We start from the raw sequence: 20,553 nt of genomic DNA on the forward strand, positions 1-20,553 counted from the left end.
CAGAAACTGAGGGAGGCTTTGCCCCGTGCTCTGGGTGTGCTCAAGAGAGCCCTGGCTTCAGCACACCTAAGATGTGGCATTTCAGGGAATGTGGCTCTGTGTGCTTAGATTGAGTAGAACAGTAAACCTGCTTTCTCCTAAATAACTTCCACAAGCACCCAGAGGTGGAGGGATATGTGCAGGCAGTGTTACCTATCTGTTCTGGTAGCACAGCTTAAGCTCGTGGTGGAGCAGAGGGCAGCTGTTGCACGGTGCTAGCTGCTGTTTTGCCTTAACTTGTCCTCTGGCATCAAAGTGGCACTGGCAGACTCTGGAAGCATGTCAGAGTGCTCAGAGATGTTAGGGAAGTGATCCTGGAAGGCTTCTCTGTGGGAAACTATCCTCCCCTAGTTTGGTGGCTCAATTACTAATTAACCCTTAACAATTTTATCTGGTAAAGAAAGTTGTAGTTATTTCAAAGTTAGACAAAAACTACATCTCTGGAGATGTAAGAGCAGGGAAGGCCTTGATTTCTTTCAGTTCTTGTTATTGAATATCCTTTCTCTCACATTTTCCCTCCATTTTGACAGGCAATACTCTGGCAGCATCTGGAACCAGTGGAGGAGAACAAGGAGTATTTGCTAATAATCCACTGTAATCATGAAAAATTGAGGCTTTCAATTGGCTTTTGGAAATAACCAATAATTTGTATGCTGCTGAAAATACCCATCCAGTTGTTTTGACAACAGACGCGGCTAAAGCCTTTTGTTAATGAAGCACTAGCGCTGCTTTAAGAAACCCAGCTTCCCAAAACCAGCAGTAAAAATGCCCTTGTAGGCTGACAACATGGACACATTTTATCCAGAAAAGTAAATGGCACAAAGAACTCACCTTTGCAGAGTCTCCGCAGGGCCTGCATTTTACTATGGCAGTGGTTTTTAAAAGCATATAAAATAAAAATCACACACACACACACAGAGAAAATATGATTTTCTCAGTCACTGATCATAAAACAAAAGAGAAGAGCCAAGAAACCACACTGGAGTGTATCAGTTGGTCATTAGCTTGAAAGGACACAACATGGCACCCTCCATACAAAGTTGCCTCCTGGGAAGCTAGGCAGGGCAAGTTTTTAGAGGAAATCCATAATTTAGGAAAGAAAAAGTAGAAGGGTATGACAGAAAGCAGCCTGCATGTCAGGGTGAAATGCCATTGTTTGGCCAAACTAGCAGGAAACAGCCCAACTCTCACCATAATGAGATGAGAGATACAGACTGTGACAGCCAGCTCCACACTGACAAGCAGCTGGAAGAGAATCACAGGAAGCAAAAACTTCTTGGCAAACATGAGGGAAGTGATCTGGACTGAAGGGTACCTGATATTATCAGCTCTCAGCCTTGGTAGTTGTGAACTGCTGAGTCACATGTGGCATGGAACATTTATTTAGCTGTTATTCTAGGCAAACAGCGAATTTCCATCAAATCTACTATGTGCTTTTAAGTGCTTTCTTGCTAGCTTCCCAAACAGGACTAGCAAGGCACATTAAAAATGAAGCAAGTATCAAACACAAATTGGATCCGTATTCTAAAATATTCATGGCCAGACAAGAGTGCTATCTATGAATACAGAGAGAAACACAGTACTTGATGTGTGGCCACCCTTCCTACAAACAGCATGTCTCATTGTGGAAGATGGCTCTCAAAGGCAAATCAAAAACTTTGAATGGAATCCTTTCACTTTCAGAATATTAAAAATTAAAAGTCATTCAAGTACTTTTCAAAATTGCATAGAAAGTGTCAGACTCAAGTTCTATTTCAGCTGGGTCCTACAGCCTATGTAACAGAACTTTGAAACAACTTGTGCCTTCCCTTTGAAAGCACTCATTTTTAAAGGGAGACCTAGTTTCAAATTAAAAACAAATGGGGTTGGATGCTAGATCAAGAAAACTGTGCTAATTTCATTTCAAAATTAAAAGATTTCTCAAAATCAGAAAAAACAAGCCTGATCCATGTTTGGGATGAAGGATACAATTACTAGGGAAATGCAGCTACAGTTGTGAGGTTGTCAGTCACTGTGGCTTTCATGTGGGTGATCATATTTAAATTTTAACTAATTATCACAGCTACAGGGGCATACAGACGTATGTTCCAAATAGGCAGAGGCATCCTCCACCCTGGTCCAGGGAATGTGAGCTATCTGCTGCTCCTTCCAAGCTCTGGAACGTGGAGAGGAATGCTTGTGACTACAGGAATAAAAATATCTTTTGCTCCTTTAGAGGAGTGTGCTGTGAGCACAATTATGCACCTCATGGTGACAGCCTCTTTGATAGCTATTTCTAATTAAAAGTGTTCGGCACATCCAGCTATGTTCTTTCCCTGCAGACTGCACTTGGTTAAGCTTATGGGATAACTGCATGCATGACCCTGCATTAGAACCAAGTAATATACAGCGTTTGAGTGGGAACAGGAATAACAGGGCTTGGCTGGGGAATGATGAATCTTGTTAATTGTCAGGTTCAGGAACTGGCTAGTTTAAGTAGTGCAGAAAGTGTTCTCTGCTGCTTTTCTTCTGGGCATCACCAGGACACCAAGGTGGCAGCAGCAGGCTAGTTGGAGTTCAAGGTAGTATTTGTGGCCACATATTAACTCATAGTAGTATTAACCCAAAGGTAGTATTTGTGGCCAAACATTCTCATAACCTTAGAGCAAAGGAAGAAAATTATATGGAAGAGAGGACTGGGACAAGGCAGACAAACAGTTTTCATTCCAAAATTTAAAGATCTGATTTGTCTGTAAGATGGTGGCGGCTTTTGCAGGGGTTAGGGAGGGAGCAGGGTCTAACCTACCTCTTGCATGTCAATATGTAAACGAACTGATGGATTGTATTTAAACAGGAAGCCATAGTGGTTGTGTACCCTATCAATACATCTGAATGATTTGGCTTTTTTCTTGGTGTGTATCTGTGTGGACCCCATTAACATTGCTATTTAAATCTAGACTGCAAAACATGCTTCCTTGAGGTGTCAGGAACCCTTTGGGTTTTGTAGCAGAAATTGGTGAAGCTGGACCTTCCAGTACCCTTTGTTCACAAGTGTGCATAACTAAGCATGGTAGGATTGCTGGGTAAGTATCCTTTAATACAGCCTCACACAAGGTATTGTTCAGTCTTTACCAAGCACACAAAGATCCAGCATATCGTATAGTCACCAATACACCTGACACCACTAGTGGCATTTTGTTGGAAAGGGGAAGCACATCTGCCAAGACAGCTTCAAGAAACAGAACAAAAATCACCAGATATTGATTTAAATTAGGTAAAAGAATGAAAAAGTCTGTGAGTTTTGGTTTCAGTTTTGAACTCTGATCTTTAATTTGATTCAAGGGGAGTTGGAAGACTGAAAACAAAGAGATAGAGAGGGCCTGGTGATTGTTTTGTCCTTAACCCCTCTTTACCTGAGGTTTTGTCTGCAGTATCTGAGCTCTTGCCATGGAGTTCTGCTTCTAGCCATTTGTACAAGACTACACAACATAAAAAACAGATAAAAAAAAAGCAAGTATGAACAAAATGAAAAGATACATACAAGTACTGGGGAAGGGAAGAAATGTGAAGCAGACATTAAACACTCCCCCTTGCAACCTCTCTTCCCCCCCACTACTGGCAAAGGGTAAACCCATGTGACAAATAAAGCCCTTCATGACTGTATTACTACAAAGGTGTTGAATGCAATGACAGACATTGTAGAAATGCTTGTCAAAATTAGTAACAAGATTAAATTCTGCTACTTCAAACAGCATGCTGCCATACAGCTTCCCTAGTATGAAAGACATCTTTGTTCATATATTGAGCCATTCTAGAACCTGTGAAACACAGGGGGGAAAAACACTAGCTCTTTAACTGGTGTTGAACACTTTGGTGTAAACACAGTCTTCTTTAGTATCACACTGTTAAGCTGTGTTGCTACACCTTCAGTGCTGCACTGCATGCCATTTTCTGGGCTTACTGAAGTTACCTAATAGCCCTAGTCACCATTTCTGTCTCATAAGAGGCTGGTTTTAGACTAAAATTTGAATAAATAAACTCTGTTTAGAACCTGGATGAACAATTTTAATCTCTTCCAGTAAAAGCTACCCCAGTAGTCACTTTTAGCAGAAAAGCATCCTACAAACACATCTAACTGAGTTTTCTTCCAACTGGTTTGTTCATCTCCTGCAGGAAAACAAAAATGTTTTCACAGACACCATGGCATTCCTTTGTCAAAAAATAAAATCCCCAAATCCCATTCGCACTCCACAATGCAGCATTACACAATCCCCCTCAAGTTAAACCTATTTTTATAAACCTGAAGCACATGTGGAAGCTGCAACACCATTGGCCTGTCTGGTCATTCAGTTTGTAGGTGTAAATTCAGAGTATTTCCACCGTGACCTCCTACTTCAGCTGTTAATCCATGCACCAGTTCAGAGGATCCAGAAAATGCTGCCAAGTCTGTATGTCCTGGGAAGGCAGCCCTCGAGAGAGGGCACAGGAGTGCTTTCAACATAGATTTTTAGAAGAGAATTTGTATTTTAGAATAATTTTCTCATTTCTTCAGGAGGCGCCTGAAGGTAACCCACATTTCAATGTGCAGGATGATGTTTTCCCAGTCCAGGTGTCTCAAGGTATTCCATTCTACTTTGGGTCTGTTTGAAGTTAAAAGTTGCATAAATTTTTAAATTAAAGGAAACAAAACAAACAACTGTCAAAGCTCAAGATTCCCCCTGCTAATGGCCCACACCTACACTGCCCTTACAAGCATCTTTGCCAGCTCCCCCCAAAAGTCCTTTACAACATTATCATTCAAAATGAATTTGGTACCAGGCTTCCATGGAGTTAGCAGCACCTCTGCAATAGGAAGAGCAAAAGGAAAGATGGAAAAACTCATGAAGGGACGGACAACCAGATGCACTGGCGCAGGTTCTGCTTTTGCCACCCGTTTCAGTATTATGACCGTCTAATTATCAATCATATAGCTGACCAGTCACAGAAGGTACGCAAAAACTTCTGCACAAGCAGTCAAACGAAAGAAGATCATTGACAACAGTGGTATAAATGCAGAGCCACGACCACTGTTGTACAGCCTAATCTTTCATACAAATACACTGCAATGGAATACAACTATTGTCAGAAACGAATTACACTTAGGAAAGGCTCAGTATTTCAAATACCCTTTAAAAAAGATTTGTTCACCTAAAAGAATATTGCACAAGTCTAAATAAAGAGAAAAAGGTTCTAACATGAGCAGTTTATTTTGTCATGATCCCTTCCTTCTGACCTTGATTAAATACTTAACTATCTGCCTACAGAGTAACATTATACAGCACCAACAATGTCAGGTCTTAAAATAGCCACAAGTCCCAGCTGCCAACAGACCACAGAGTCCCCACTACACTAGTAAACAAGTAAGAATTACACCATCCCTTTTACATAAAATTGCATCATAATCTTGTCAAATCCTGAAAGTCATGACTTACATTACATCAGTTTGGGTGATTTTTTGTGGTGGGGTGGAGGGAGTTTAATAAGCACGTATCTGAGGTTCACTGATCCTACACAATCACCTTGGAGTCTGTCTGCTAAGGCTGGAATTTATCAGCAGGAAACAGTGGAACGGGTATAAAATTGGACCTATACTTACAGGGAATTTATTTTCTCTAGAAATCAGGGTGTGTGGAATTCACTTACCCTGTCCATGCTGCCATGCAGTCTTGCCAATCACGAGCTCCTAAATCACTACTAGGTGATATACACAAAGTGTGTCCCAGAGCTCCTTGGTCTATCCTGTTTATATACAGGAAGTGGAATGTTTTATTTCTTATAGCACTTTATACACAAATCCGCTATTCATTTTGAATACTTGATATGGAACAAATGAGCATTTTTCCTAATGGAGAGAACAGTCCAAACGGTAATTAAAAGTTCATTTAAATTTAAGTTTCATACATCATTCTTCTTAGATTGCCTGACAAAGTTTTAGTTAGTTACATAGAAAATGGGCAACGTACATACCCCTATGGAACTGAAGGGTTTGAAATCCATCTCTCAGTTCCCAGAGGAACATTAACCTTGGCAGTGTGAAAAGTGTTCAAGCAAGAGCAAGACATCAGCTCAGGTTCTTAAATGCAGCAGGATGCCAAGGCATGAACACAGACTGAACACAGAATGAAGTATCCAGTCATGCCTTCTGCACAGGATCCCTTTCATACTTACGTTTTCTACTCATTTACAAGGGCAGGATCTAATTCAAATGTGCCAAATTTCTGTTTTAAAACATGATGCTGCATTCTCAGACTGGTTTTGGAAACAGGCACTCACAAACATCATTTTCAATTCAAATGCATCTTAAAGCAGGTGTTGTCCTCTACTCCACTGGGACAGAGGTAGTACAACAGTCCTGTCCCAAGATCTGCTTTATTACAGTTGGTATTTCTGGAGATGAGTAAAGAAAAACCCTAATAAAACAAACCACAAACAACCAGAACATGTCATCCTAAAAATCCCTGTATTACTACTGTTTCGGTTTGTGTGCAAGAATGCAGGAAAGAAAAGGGAATTTTTCAGTAAATTTTGCTTTGGGGTTTTATTTTCACAATTATAGCACATTCAGTTACCTTTTAAATGGGGCTGTGTTAAGATAGATGCACATAACATCATGAACCAGTATCAGTCTCCCCTGACACACAAGGATGGCACATTTCAGGTGTTTTGTTACATGAAGTTAGAAGCAGTTTTATCAAAGCTGTGTTTATATCACAGCAGAGTGTGAATACACTCACTGATAACACCTTCTGCCACCCTAATTAAGCTCTGCCTGCAAATCAGTACAAGGAAAGAAAGAAGCTTCATTTGGCCCAGGCCATCTTCAGCACTAATCAACTCTGACATAAACAGAGCACAAAGATGCCCATACTGCAGCTTGAATAGTCAGCTGTGCCTGATTTAGGGTTCTGCTTTTTAGCAGATTTCTTTTTACCCATCTTGCACAGGCTTAAGGCCTCAGCTCCCTGAACCTAGCACTGTCACACTGGGCAATAGACTTCTCTGCTTTAAGGGAAACCCTTGCTTTCTGATGTCCCCAAGAGCTGTTCCTCGGTGCTGAGCCACAAGGAGGATCCCAAGGACTGTGACTGGTTTTTAATCGGCACTCCCCAGGAGCACAGGCTGTGGTGACCAGAAGGAAGCTATCCCCAGTTTCAGAAGGTGGCTCTTCTTCAAACAGCACAATCCACACAACCCAACAGTAGCACTGAAGCTGGCTCCTTGAAACATCCTGAGCACAGACAGCATCTTCACACTTCTTGAAGAGCCAGCCCACAGCTGTGAAGTTCAAACAGCTGGTGTTATCAGTGGGGCAAGAGGTGGTTTTAGAGAGGGTGGACATTGAAATAGCTCCTCACTGTACCAAGTTACTTTTTTTGCATACCTTTACAAGCAGAGTGTTACAGCAAGGCAATGCTTGTTTATCAAAGGCCGCAGCTGCTAAGCTTTATGGTTTTGATGGGAAAAGGGGCTGGCAAAGAAAGAACTTTGCTTGTAGTCAGGAAGGCTCTTTTATCAGCACAAAGCAGAAACACTCCCTTGTGTAGCACAAACTGATTTTGTCTAGGGTTTTTTGAGAAACTGCTGTTTAAGCTGCTGCCAATAAAGAATTGTCCTTATGACAGTCTCCAAGAGCCCATCTTCTGCCAGTTTTCAACAACTGAATCCTTTCAGAAGAAGAAGAAAGGCCAAAAACTTTCTGCATGCTGAAAAGTCACAAGAACCCGCAGGCAAGGCTGGAAGTTACCAGAGCTCCCGGATGAAGAAGGGTGGTGAGCAGGAACGAAGATGCAGGCAGACAAGTACCCACTGCCCACACAGCAGTATTGGTACTTACAAGTGATACTGCCACTTAAGAGCTACCCAAGGAGCCATTTCAATCTGGAGATTGCTCTCAGCTGTTTCAGCCCAGCTGTCCTACAATAATTGGAGATCAGCATATTGCTGCAAATGATTCTACTGTGGGCAAACTGGCCACTGGAGGCACAAGACATTTGTACAACATACTGCATGATGCAGTTCTTATTAGCCTTGGAAAAAACAGCAATGAAGTTTTGTCAACTAAAAGCTTTAAGAGGCAAAAACACCATTACATTGAAAGAAGGATCAGATCTTGGAACTACCCAGTTAAAATACCTCTTCTGCCACAAACATCTTTGCAGGAACCTACATGTCTTGATCAACACCACCTGCATTTAGAAACTGTTTGAAGAACAGGCTTCTGCCAGTGAGTTTACACAAGGGATCATTAAGAAGCCATCAGTGCACAGTAATTGCACATCTAAACCACATGAAAAATATTCTCCATGCTTAAGCAAACCTTAAGTAAACCATGATAGTTAAATACAGACAAAGCATAAACAATCAGATTTATGCTTTATCACTTCTGACCATTTTGTGGCCAGTTTCCAAGTCTACTGAAAATGCAGAAAATTGAAACCAGGACTCAATCACCATGCCATGGTAAAGTGTCAGGATTTAAATCCAAAGCCCTGGACCAATACTAATTTCTGGATCCAAAATAGATTCCAGATGGAAACCTCAAGGCATAGCAGCATTTCTACCATGCCTCTTGATTTAGTTCAGTTCCCTAAAAAAGGAGAGCCTTAAATCCTTGGGGAGTATTAGGTCCCAAAGCATCTCTGTAAAGGTGGATCTCCATTGAGAAGCCCAGAAAAATAATTGTCTCAGGGTTCAGCTCACACATGCCCCTGCACCTCAGACCCTTTCTTCCCCTGTCCCATTCATTCCCCCAGATGTCTGGAAGTGGAGGTGATTCTGCAGGTGCAGTCCTAACCTTCCTACCCCAAAAATACCATTTCAAGGCTTATATCAGATACGCACTCCAGTGTATTTTGGAGTTTCTCCTCTCCTAACAACCCAGCCTTAAATCGCAGGGATACACCTTCCAGTGTCACCAATGTCTTAAAAAACACAGGTGGAGTCCCGCAAAACAACCAGAAGGGGTCAGTGCAAAGGGCTGTGTATCTTGTAAGTCTCTCCTTTGTCAAAGCCCAGAAATGAAAAGCAGTGTTTCACCCCATCTCCCCTCAAATTGCCACGGCCACTTCACAAAAATCCCTCTGCAGAACAGTGGATACCCATGTAAAAACAACACATGTTTCAGGGATGCTTTTAAACCCTAAAGGTAAGAAGACTGTGGAGAGCCACAGAATGGAAAAAGGAACATTTCCTGGTCTGAAAGAGGGCTGAAAAGAGCCAGTGGGCCTCCAAAAGAGGAGCGATGCACAAAAAGGAGTGTAAGAAACTGAAGTCCACTTTCACCCAAAGCACATATTTTGTCTATTATTTTAGCACCCTGCTAGGAGAGGTGCAAGCAGCAGGGAACAGAGATCTAAATAACCTTAAAATTAGTTGGCATCTAAGCAAATGTTTCCTCTTTACCACTAATCCGCTGATCTTTTAGTGCGTGGGTCCCAAGTTGATTGGCATGATAAAGATACATAGGAAGAAGGCATGTAATTGCTGCTCTGATTTTTAAATAAGTGCATATTGTCACTGACTACAGAGAGACTACTTCAAAACCAAGGCATTTAGAGCCACCCCTGAACAGACATGAAAGCCCTCCTGGCCACTGCACACAACTTCTGCTATTGCTGCATGAGATGTTACGGTATTTTACACTTTCCTTTTGCACAATGGAGAATTTTATGGAGTTAAACAGAATGCTTCATGTAATGAAGCAAACCATACCATGCTGGTTTGGGAACCTCAGTAACTGTTTGAACATACATTCGAAATGGCGTTTTTCATACTGAGCAGATCAAGGCTGGATTAGGAATAGACCACACCATATCTGAACATACTTTAATACTTACAGTCTTCTGTGTGTGTACTAAGGTCTGGGAGGTGTAATAAATGCAGGGAAGCACATGAAGAAGGAAACAGAATTAACACAATGTATGGGTATAGCAGCAGCACAACTCAAAATGATGGTGTCTTGGTGTGTCAATGAGGGACAGCTGAATTTGAGCATCATGTTACAGAGAACAAGAGCATAATCATTTTGCATGGAGAAAGTTGTTATTCTTTCAAACCAAGGCAGGAAACCATCATTTCTGGTGCCTAAGGGTAGGTTTCAATAGTCCCTGCTCACATTCCCTATCAAACTAAGCAACGTTATTCAGTGTGAGAGAGCACATGTATAATGTATTCACAACCACATACATGTGCACATTCCCTTTTACCCAAAGTGGAGGGACTGGCAGGAAGGCTCCGTTACAGGTTTAAAAGCTGTCCCCTGCACCTGGGGCTCTTTCCAGCTTCACAAAACAGCCCAAGCTAAAATAGAGACAGCCCTCAAACGTGGACACCAGCTGGCTCGTAATTCCTCACAGCTCTGCAGTAGCATCAGGAGTTTCTGCATGGCTCCCACGGGATTAGAATTCCCATCTCCAATCAGACAGGATTCACACATGCCAGATTAAAGAGACGCAGACATTTGCATATCTCTTCAGGCTTTGGCAGGTTTCTGGTGATTTATTCTGCAACATGAAAACACCCTGAGAGCATTCCTGATGGATACCTTCTGAACGCAGAGGTTAACAGGTCTGTGTGAGCTGCATTAAATATTTACATTAAGGAAGCACATTTTTTCCCTGACACTCACATAGGAAGCACACACAAGAGGAGAGACCAAAACTATAAACATTTGTGACAATAAAAGATGCAGATCTCAGCAGTTACACAGCTGTTAGCAATAAGCTAAGCAGAGGCTAGCTGGGCACAAGTATATTTGCTTAAATAAAGCCTGCAGTTTTATTATCAGGCTGAAAAACAGACCTTCTTGTAAAGGACTGTAAGATGATTCACTGATATTAGATTACCACAGACCATAATGAATATTTCAAGGGCTTCACGTGTATACAGCAAAATCAGTCCAATGGGGCTGTGACAACAGGCAGTGCATGTGGGGAACAGAATTCCTCTTTGAAATAAAAAAGACTATGTATGTACATGAGATTAAAGGAATCTGAGCACTCACATACATCCTACAGCTGCAAATTCTGGGGTCATGAAATAATTACAAACTGCTCAGACTTCTAGCTGGGCTCATTTATGAACCAAAACAACAAAGCTTCCAAAATGCACTCCTTTTGCTTCTGAAAAAGCCTGCTTGTTAAAGTAGGACTCTACCCCAGGCTTTAAATTCAGCAAGGTTTATTCTGTTTATACGAGTATGACAGCCTGAATGTGACTAACTTTAACACAGAAATCTGAAACTTCAACCTGAATCTGTATTTTGTGGCATCAGAGTATCAATTTATAAACAGCCTGAGGAGCTGTTTGCTTTTGTGGTGCTGCTGGTTAACTCCTTCCCAAGTTAATCCTTCCCCAAAGAAACATCCCTTTGCTATCTGTCTCAGAGACCTGAACTCTTTGAAGTGTTTATCCAGGTACCCCCCTCGCCTTTCCTGCTCCCACTGTTATACTGGTGTTTTCCCATGAAGCTGGTTTAGGCTACAAAGTAGCACTGAGCCCTGTTTTATTCCAGAAGGTAACACTTCCCACTTTGCAGTGAGGACAGAGGATACACTTGTAACAGTCTTTCAATGGCTCTATCCCACATCGCCTTCCCACCTCTCCAACCCTTCCTCCATGTCTAAAGAGATGGTGGATTTTGATGCAACCCAACGGGATAAATCTTGAGCAGGTGACTTAATGGCTGTAAAACCCGAGCCCTGTACAGGTACAGCTCCTTTCCCAGTTTAGACCAAAGTGCATTTTCCCTACCTAAAACAAAGCGCACAGACTCGTATGACTCTTCAGTAGTCATCCAGGTGGACTCTCTGACAGAGGTTTGCACTTTCTTAGGCAAACGACAATATTGCCTCATCTCACTGAACTGTCAGGGCATGTTGAAGAAGCCATGCAATCAACATGGTTTGAAATAACTTAAGTTTCCTAAGCCTTCTTAGTTTCTGCTTTGAAAATGCATTTAATCACAACCTTGTGTCGACCTGTTGAAGCACAAGCACTTATTTCAGGACATGTTCTGTCCTGACAGGAGGTCAGTTTCTCCCTTTCCCTAACCTTTCTTTTACTTAATATTTTGGAAATGGTACCCTTTTGAGAAACAGCGTATTTATTCTATGTGAATGTAGTTCAGTAAGCAAGATGCAGTGAAGTGCATTCCAATCACAAAATATCACAAAGCTTTGCAAAGATTCCCAGCAGAAAACTTCTGCGGTGGCTTCTAAGAACAATCCACACCAGCAATTAGGAGAAAAGAGAGAAGAAAATTGCCTGAGCTGCTCTGCAGCTTTAACCACAGTAGCTACAACAGAAAAAAAAAAAAAAAAAAAAAGCTGCAATGGATTATTTCATAGAATCATAGAGTGGTTTGGGTTGGAAGGGACCTTAAAGACCTTATTGACAATCTGGGCGAGTGGACCGAGTGCACCCTCAGTAAGTCTGCAGATTGGCTGGGAGCATTGATCAGCTGAGGATAGGAAGCTCTGCAGAGGATCTGGATGGGCTGGATAAGTAGGCTGTGGCCAATGGTATGAGCTTCAACAGGGCAAACGTCTGGGTCCTGCATTTGGGCCACAACTGCCCCATGCAATGCTACAGGTGTGGGGAAGAGTGGCTGGGAAGCTGCTAAGCAGAAAAGGTCCTGGGGGCGCTGATTGATGGAGCTGAGCATGAGCCAGCATGTGCCCCAGCAGCCAAGAAGGCAAACAACATCCTGGCCTGTATCAGCAATAGCATAGCCAGCAGGACCAGGGCAGTGATCATCCCCCTGTACTGGGCACTGGTGAGGCTGCACCTCAAATCTTGTGTTCATCTCTGGGCCCCTCACTACAAGAGAGGCATCGAGGTGATGGAGCGGGTCCAGAGAAGGGCATTGGAGCTGGTGAAGGGTCTGGAGAGTAAGTCCTATGAGGAACAGCTGAGGGAACTGGGGATGTTTAATCTGGAGAAGAGAAGACTCGGGGGGACCTTATCACTCTCTACAACTACCTGAAAGGAGGTTGTAGCGAGGGGGAGATTGGTCTCTTCTCCCAAGTAACAAGCAGTAGAAGAAGAGGAAGCAGCCTCAAGCTGCAGCAGGAGTGGTTCAGATTGGATATTAGGAACAACTTCTACACAGAGAGGGTGCTCAGGCATTGGCACAGGCTGCCCAGGGCAGTGGTGCAATCACCGTCCCTGGAGGCATTCAAAAACCCTCAGTGGCATGGGTTACTGGTGGCCTTGGCATTCCTAGGGTAACAGTTGGACTTGATGATCTTAGAGGTCTTTTCCTACCTAGGTCATTCTATGATTCTATAATTGTGAATGTGTGTGTATTTTTTTTTAACATCTTATGCAATTTATACAGTTTTAAGAAGAAAAGCTTTTGACCATAGCTTCTTTCCCCAGCATTATACTCATAAAGAGAAACTCCCAAGTCAGACTGCAAACTTTGAAATAGCTTTGCCTGGAGACGTTTCAACTCCAAGCTGCCCCTTCTTCAAACCCTTGGTCTCTGTGAGCTGGATACACACAAAACTTGAAACCCACACATGGTCCTTAAAATGGATAAAGGACCTGCACCAGGTCGAATTTTCCTGAAGAGCCCTTCTCCTCAAAGATTAATAATTAATTCCCTGACAAGCACAGCAGCTCTGCACTTCCCACAGGATGCCCTGAGGCAGAAGAGGCAGCAGTGCACTGCAGGCTGCTCCAGCTCCTCTAGGACCAGCTCAGGAGTTGCTGCAGAGTAAACCTGTGCTGTGAAAAAGGACGTTTCCAGCTGGGACGTCAAGCAGACAGGCTCAACAGCATTTCAGCCTTGTTTTAGCTAACAGTTCCTTCCTAGCCTGAAGCCTAGAATATCAAGGTGCCTTTCTGGTCTGTAAGGCCAACCTTTTCATGCCATAGAAACTCTCCCACCTTCTCACAGTTTCAAAAAGGTCACCAAATGCAAAAATCCCCCTTTAGTAGACAATAATGATATTTGGAGATGGGTACAAGGTTGTGGGGAAGGACAAAAACAAAAACAAAACACCACAACACTAAGATTGGTTTAACATTACATGTGCTCCATAAGAGCACTAGAAATCAAGAAACTAAGATCTGGACAGGAGGGGAGCCCTGGACATAACGGCCAAGCAGGAGAGCGTGGGTAGGCAGATAGGATGTCAGACCACAGCACTAGGCATTACAGGGAGCATCAGATCCCTTCCACGTTTGTCAGGGATGCAGGATCTGTTTGAACAGATTTGCAGAGTCTCACCACTCTCTCCTGAAACCCAGTTTGCCATCAGCGAGGTAGGAGTGGAATTGTTCCAGCATCCCTTTAGCTGCCATCTGTGCTCCCCCAGGGAGGGGACTCAAACTTGTCAAATACCTTGAATTAAAAAAAACCAACCTCTTGCATTAGAAATGGCAAGAGGTGGCAATTTCAGGGTAATAGCCTGAAGCCACTGGCTATCAGCAGAGCACGCAGCTTATGATTAAGCATGAAAAACACCCCCACTCCCACCCCGAATCCAAGTGTAACAACTGCATTGGGGAAAGTAATTTCTGAAGATCCAGAATCTAACAGAGACACTCTGAAAAAGCAATAACTGGTTCAGGGAAAAATGGTATTTTTTCCAGTCTTTAAAGATAGAAAAGGGGGCCTGGGCTGCAGCAAACTTGTTTCTGTTACTGGCCCTCCCTCAATCTAAATAGCTGTTTTCAATCACCTCTGTCACGGAAAGAATGAGATCTATCATTAGCATGAATGTGGCAGGTAAGGTATTGCTAGAAGATGAGAAGGGAAAAGAAAAAGGAGAAACCTGGAAGGAGGAGTGCTCTGCACACCATGGTCTAGTTTGTCCTGCAGTGAGAAAGGTGAGAGTGACAAGGGACCATGATCCTGCCCAGCCCTTCCCATCTGCCCTCTTACAACAGCCAGGTTTCTCTCACCTAGAACTGGCAAAAAACCCTCAAAACACCACCACCATAAGGAAAAACAGAATAAAAATCAGAGGTACCAGAGTTGTAAATGTTCACATGTATTTTACACACACATGTGGGGACAAGTCATTTCAGCAGCTAGTCAAGATGTGCATTGGAGGCTCCTTTGAAATCACATCCATTTCTGTTAGTACCTAGGTGGATATCATGCTTTCAAAAAAATCAGGGGGTTTGGGTTTTTTTTTTTTTTTTTGCTTGGTTGTTTATTGTAACCTTTTACTCCCACTTAAGAGTATCCCCCAGGCCATTCCGCCTCCCTTTAGGAAAGCTTTCTGTTTCAGAAAGCAGTGCTGGTAGCTAATAGTCTTCTGCCTAATTAATAACCTCACACTCACTAAATGCTTCCTGCCCATCAGACACCACTTGAAGACACCTCGATGGACAGGCATTCAGGCTTTACATGAGTTTTGGCAGCACAGTGCTGTATCTTGTCACACCCTCTCACCCAAAGCAGCCAGAGTCTCACCAAGATCCCCACCGGTGCTATCTATCTCACATATGAGTAAGCACAAAGCAAAGCTGAGGTCTTTGGTCCCTTGTTCTCCAAAGCCTGAAGGATTTTTCTCCTGATGAGAGCACTCAAAGCTGCACTGCTCCTGGGCCTCAGGACACTCATCTCAGACAGGTTTGTTGCTAATGATTTTTCCCTAAGAAGGAGGATTTCTTATGTTGCGTAGCTTATAATTAATTGGGGCATCTTAGACCAGAAGGTCTGCTTGCTCCCCCTGAATGAGCTGCCTAAACAACAAAAACACGTGTAACATGTGGCAGGGACATGGTTCAAAAGTTCATTTGGGCTTAGCTTTGCACAAGAAAACAGTTTTGACATGTAAATTTAGGCAGAGCAGATTTACCTAAAGGTTTAGAAGGCCTAAAAGGCATTTAGATCATGGCTGTGCCTGCTGTGGGTAACACAAGAGCATACCCATTTTATGTGGTTATACAATGAAGTGTAATACCTACAGTCAGAGAAGGGATGACTAATGCTGAGCAGATACACAGACATATGAACCCCTAACAAAGTCAAAGAGGCTGGATAATTTTAGGTATAGGATCATCCAAAACATGTACCTATGAAAGCAGGGGAATCAGGATTGAGGGGATCAGAAGAAAATCAGGCTGGAAAGGACCTCTGGAAGTCATTTGGTCCCTATTCAAAGCAGATTTGACTTCAAAGCCACATCATGGTGCTCAGAGCAAGACAAAAATAATTCTTGAGATGAAAAGCTGCAAAGACAATTCAATAACCCTAGGGAGGCAAGAGCAAAGTGAGACATCAACATTTCAGCATCTTGGGAGCAAAAAGCCTAAGTTGGGATCTCTCCGATTTAATGCTTTCAGTGCAAACCAGGAGGCACCCTTGAACCTGCAGTGTAAATAAATACCAGCCAGGAAAACAGAGACTGTGAGGCATTAAGATCTATGAATCATCCCTTGCCAAGCCTCAGGTCTTCTCTCAGAAATATTTCCACCTCCCAGCCTTCATGTCGTTTCCTATTAGCACATCTATTATGGTATAACATAAGACTAGCAGCAGCACCACTAACATCATCTTTTGGCTGGAGACCACACACATTTGCCACCTTGCCTCTCCAGAACAGAAAAGCCTAGCATGCTAAAAAGCATCAGTTGTATCCTCTGGATATTACAGCTCCATGACACTGTACCTTCTCCCTCCTGGCTTTCATATTTATGGTCACATATAGTAAATAATACAGATTGCTAACTGGGAAGCTACTTCTTGGCAGTTGGCTAGGGAATTTCACAACAAGGCCCAAGAAGGTACTCCATACAGTTTTGGTGCCTTTCCTAGCACAGCTGCATCCCAGGCAGGACTTACACTAATCCCTCCTTCACAGCCTTGTTGCTCTTGCCTTGCTATAGAGCAGCCAGCCACAGCCCTCCTGACATTGGTTTAATGCTGATTAGTCCCGACACAATTCTGGTGCAGGCTTCCTGCCAGGCAAGGGAATGAACAAAATTGGTTTGCACACAGACCAGACGACAGCTGCAGTCACTCCAGCTCAGATCTGTTGAGTAAGGACCCTTTTCTTGTTTACCAAGATGAGGCTAAATTAGCCCAGCATGAGACAGAAGGACAGAGCAAATCCTAAAAGCCAGTGATGCCAAGCTGGCTCTGAAGGTGCGAGATGTGACTTGGTCAGGCCTCATTGCCTGGGCTCAAATAAGCCATGGTATAATAAGTGTAAGCTTTGTGTAAAGTGAACCTCCCAGCCCAGGTTAAGAGCTAGATTCTTTAAAAGAAAGGATTCGGGATGGGGAGATTACAAGCAGAGTGCCCTCAGGGTTTTTTCCACAGCCAGAGAGATAGTGGGATACAGTGCATACTTGGAGCATATTCTTCCCCATGTCTTTTTCCTCCAGCACCAGGAAGAGGGAAGCCTTGAGCTTCCATAAGCCCTCCAACCCCCAGTGCCCTTAAGGAAGCAGCAAGCCCTAATTTCACCACCAGTTTTTCCTCCTGATTCAATTTTCTCCTATACCGAAAGACTGGAATCAATCTGCATTTATCCAGCTAACTTAAGATGCCTGTATTATGGTATTGGGCAGCACTATAAAGCTTATCAGGCACACAGGCATCTCCAAGGCTGGTGCCAAAGCAAAACTCAACATGCTTTCTAAAGTCACTCTGTGTATATTTAAGGACAGACAGTCTTTAGGTGCAAAACCATTAAGACTGACAATATATTGTTCAGGCCTCAGAACATAAGCAAAATTAGGATGCATCAAGACTGAGAGAAGCAGTATAAATAAAGACTCATTTAGATGATTGCTGGTCTTTGTTTAGAGATAGGAAAAAAAAGGGAAAGAAGGGAGAGTCGAGAAAGATTTGATCTGAAGAAAAACAACCAAGTTATTTTTTGCCAAGGTGCTTGTATCTTCCTCATTGGCCTATTTTCTGGTTTAGCTAAAACTGTATTATGCATAGGTGTGGAAACTGCCTGAATAGCAAGAGGTTAAGTGTATGCTTTTTGTTTGTTAGTGTAGTACAAAGGGAAATTTCCATCATCACTTAAACATACACTCCTTTGGGGAGCACCTTGGGCTACTTTTACATTGCTCTCCACATGTAAAAGATACCAACCTCAGAGATGGTATAAAGAGCATCAAAACAAAGCTATGATAGTTTCTAAAATAAGATGTCTTTATCAGCCTGCTGTCAGTAAGTATCTGCATACAAGTATTAGCTTTTATTCTTGCTTTTAAAATGCTGTTTGGAAGGTTTCATGCTCAGGAGTTATCTATTGATTTGATCTGGAGCATCCCTTCTGTTTTCAGAATGACACACAGCTCTCTTGACATGAATTACAGAATCCATCACCTTCCCAGAGACAGCACATGCACAGAGGCAACAACTGCATGTGAATTGCTTTCACAAACTAATCATCAGCAAGGCTGGTATTACTCAGGCTCTTACAAAATGGATTTAATGGAAAAGTAACACCACTGAGCTCTGTGGTCTATGAAAAACTTTAAATCCATATCCAAAAGTAGATACAGCACCACAGGATTTTCCTTCTATATATATGAAAAGCCTGTCTTCTGGCATTTGCAGGGTTGGCTGCTCACTGATTGGGGGGTTATGGATTTGTTAAGTAACTCCTCCTTTGACCTGAAAATCCCTTGGGCACCTCCAGCTCTGCAGGATTCTCCTTCCCATCATGTTTCCTCCCTCAGCCACCAGAGACAAAGCTTCTGTCCATGTTAGCTACAGTTAGGCACCAGTTTGCCTATTTTCCAGTCCCTGCATGGCCTGATCCAGCAAGTAAGCTTCAAGCATTTTACGAGCATGATACTCTCACAAAATTCACCTGTAACTTTGTGCTGGTTTTGGCTGGGATAGAGTAAATTTTCTTCGTAGTAGCTTGTATGGGCTATGCTGGATCTGTGCTGCAAACACTGTTGATAACCCAGGGATGTTTTAGTTACTGCTGAGCAGTGCTTACACAGAGTCAAGGCCTTTTCTGCCTCTCACACCACATCACCAGTGAGCAGGCTGGGGGTGCACAAGAGGCTGGGAGGGGACACAGCCAGGGCAGCTGACCCCAACTGACCACAGGGACATCCCAGACAAAATGACATCATGCTCAAGCATATAAAGCTGTGGAAGAAGAAGGAAGGAAGGGGCATTCAACATGATGGCTCTTCCCAAGTCACCACTACATGTGATGGAGTCCTGCTCTCCTGGGGACGGTGAATGCCTGACTCCCATGGGAAGTGGTGAATAAATTCCTTATTTTGTTTACCTGTTAAACTGTCTTTATCTCAATCCATGAGTTTTCTCATTTTTACTCTTCCAGTTCTCTCCCCCACCACTCTGGAGGAGAGCAAGCCAGTGGCTGTGTGGTGCTGGCATTAAATCAAGCTTCTTTCTAAGGGAATAGCAAAGGTCTACGTTAATGTGGCCTTCAGGCACAAAAAATTTGTTCAATTTGGGTTTTTTTTCCTTGCTGGAGTGGAGAGTGACTGGGTCTATATTTCCCTCTTCCACCTCCCAGAAGGAAAATGGAAAAGAAAAATGACTTACTGCACCAAACAAAAAAAGAAGTGCATCCTTAATATGTTGGAAGGAGACATGTAAGAAGGATCCCAAACGTACCCCAGTGGTCTGGATTTTCAGTCAGTGCACCAACACGCCAGGAGCCTGCTCCCTGCCCAGCTTCACAGGCATGGGAATACTCCTTAATCACCGTAAGTGAGTAAACTCACAAAGTTTAATCGACCTATTTTCTTACATCCTACCCATTTCATAAAAGATGTCTCTCCTCTGCACTCAGGTATGGCACCCAACTTCTGGGACAACTGTATCACCTTGGCTAAAAAGTTAGTGCCTTTCTCCACTCTATTAAGAGCAAATAGAGGACATGCCTGAAGGACTTTGGCAGTTGTCTTTGGCAATAAATAGTATCTGCCAATTATCTGGGTACCTACAGAAGGCAGCAGCATGTCACCCTTCACAGGGCGGAGTAGGGGTCTCAATATCACAACACAGTTCCCAGAGCTACAAGATGCTACTTTATCATCCCTGCAAGCAACTCCCATCAAAATCCTGCCAAGAGAAGGAATTTCACTAAACTTGGCTGGCCTGCCTTAGAATTAAATCTTGCCCAGCAGGAAAACAGAAGGAATTGATATTTCTCAGTAGTTGTCAATGTCTAGATGCCACCCATAGGAACTTCGTGTTTAAAACTGTTTGGGGAACTCGGTATAGAAGGACCTGGCCATGCAGAAACCAGCCCTAGGTCACAATCTAAACACCTTTCCTTCATCAGCTGTTCAACAGAGAGCTTCTACACACAGGGAAAAGAAAATGCCAGTCTTACTCATGACTCTGAGAAGAAAAAAACTCTGTTAAAAGACAAAAATGGGCGCAGAAGGGGAGGGAGACGTACAAAGTGAACTTTTGTATGTCTGTATATTGACAAGACAGAAGTGTTACTAATTTTAAATTCAGAATTTATTCATGCAGCTAACAGCTTTTCTGAAGTTCCCCATTTTATCTCCAAGACT

At 42.9% G+C, this 20,553-nt stretch overlaps 1 protein-coding gene across 6 annotated transcripts in view; it reads right to left on the minus strand.

Moving 5' to 3' along the window:
• The window catches only part of DENND5B (DENN domain containing 5B), a 113,848-nt gene that overhangs the window by 62,617 nt on the left and 30,678 nt on the right, over positions 1–20,553 (minus strand). For 4 of the 6 annotated variants that reach the window (XM_061345836.1, XM_061345837.1, XM_061345834.1 and 1 more), the window contains exon 2: positions 3,432–3,497. The exons of the other annotated variants lie outside the window; for them this stretch is intronic. In XM_061345836.1, coding sequence (XP_061201820.1) covers positions 3,432–3,497 — 66 coding nt within the window. The remainder of the gene's footprint in view (positions 1–3,431; positions 3,498–20,553) is intronic. 6 annotated transcript variants of the gene reach the window in all.

The sequence above is a fragment of the Neopsephotus bourkii genome, unplaced genomic scaffold (assembly GCF_033783945.1).
Source record: "Neopsephotus bourkii isolate Nb327-2 ecotype Australia unplaced genomic scaffold, CSIRO-AGI_Nbou_v1 NB_244, whole genome shotgun sequence".
Classification (NCBI taxonomy): Eukaryota; Metazoa; Chordata; class Aves; order Psittaciformes; family Psittacidae; genus Neopsephotus; species Neopsephotus bourkii.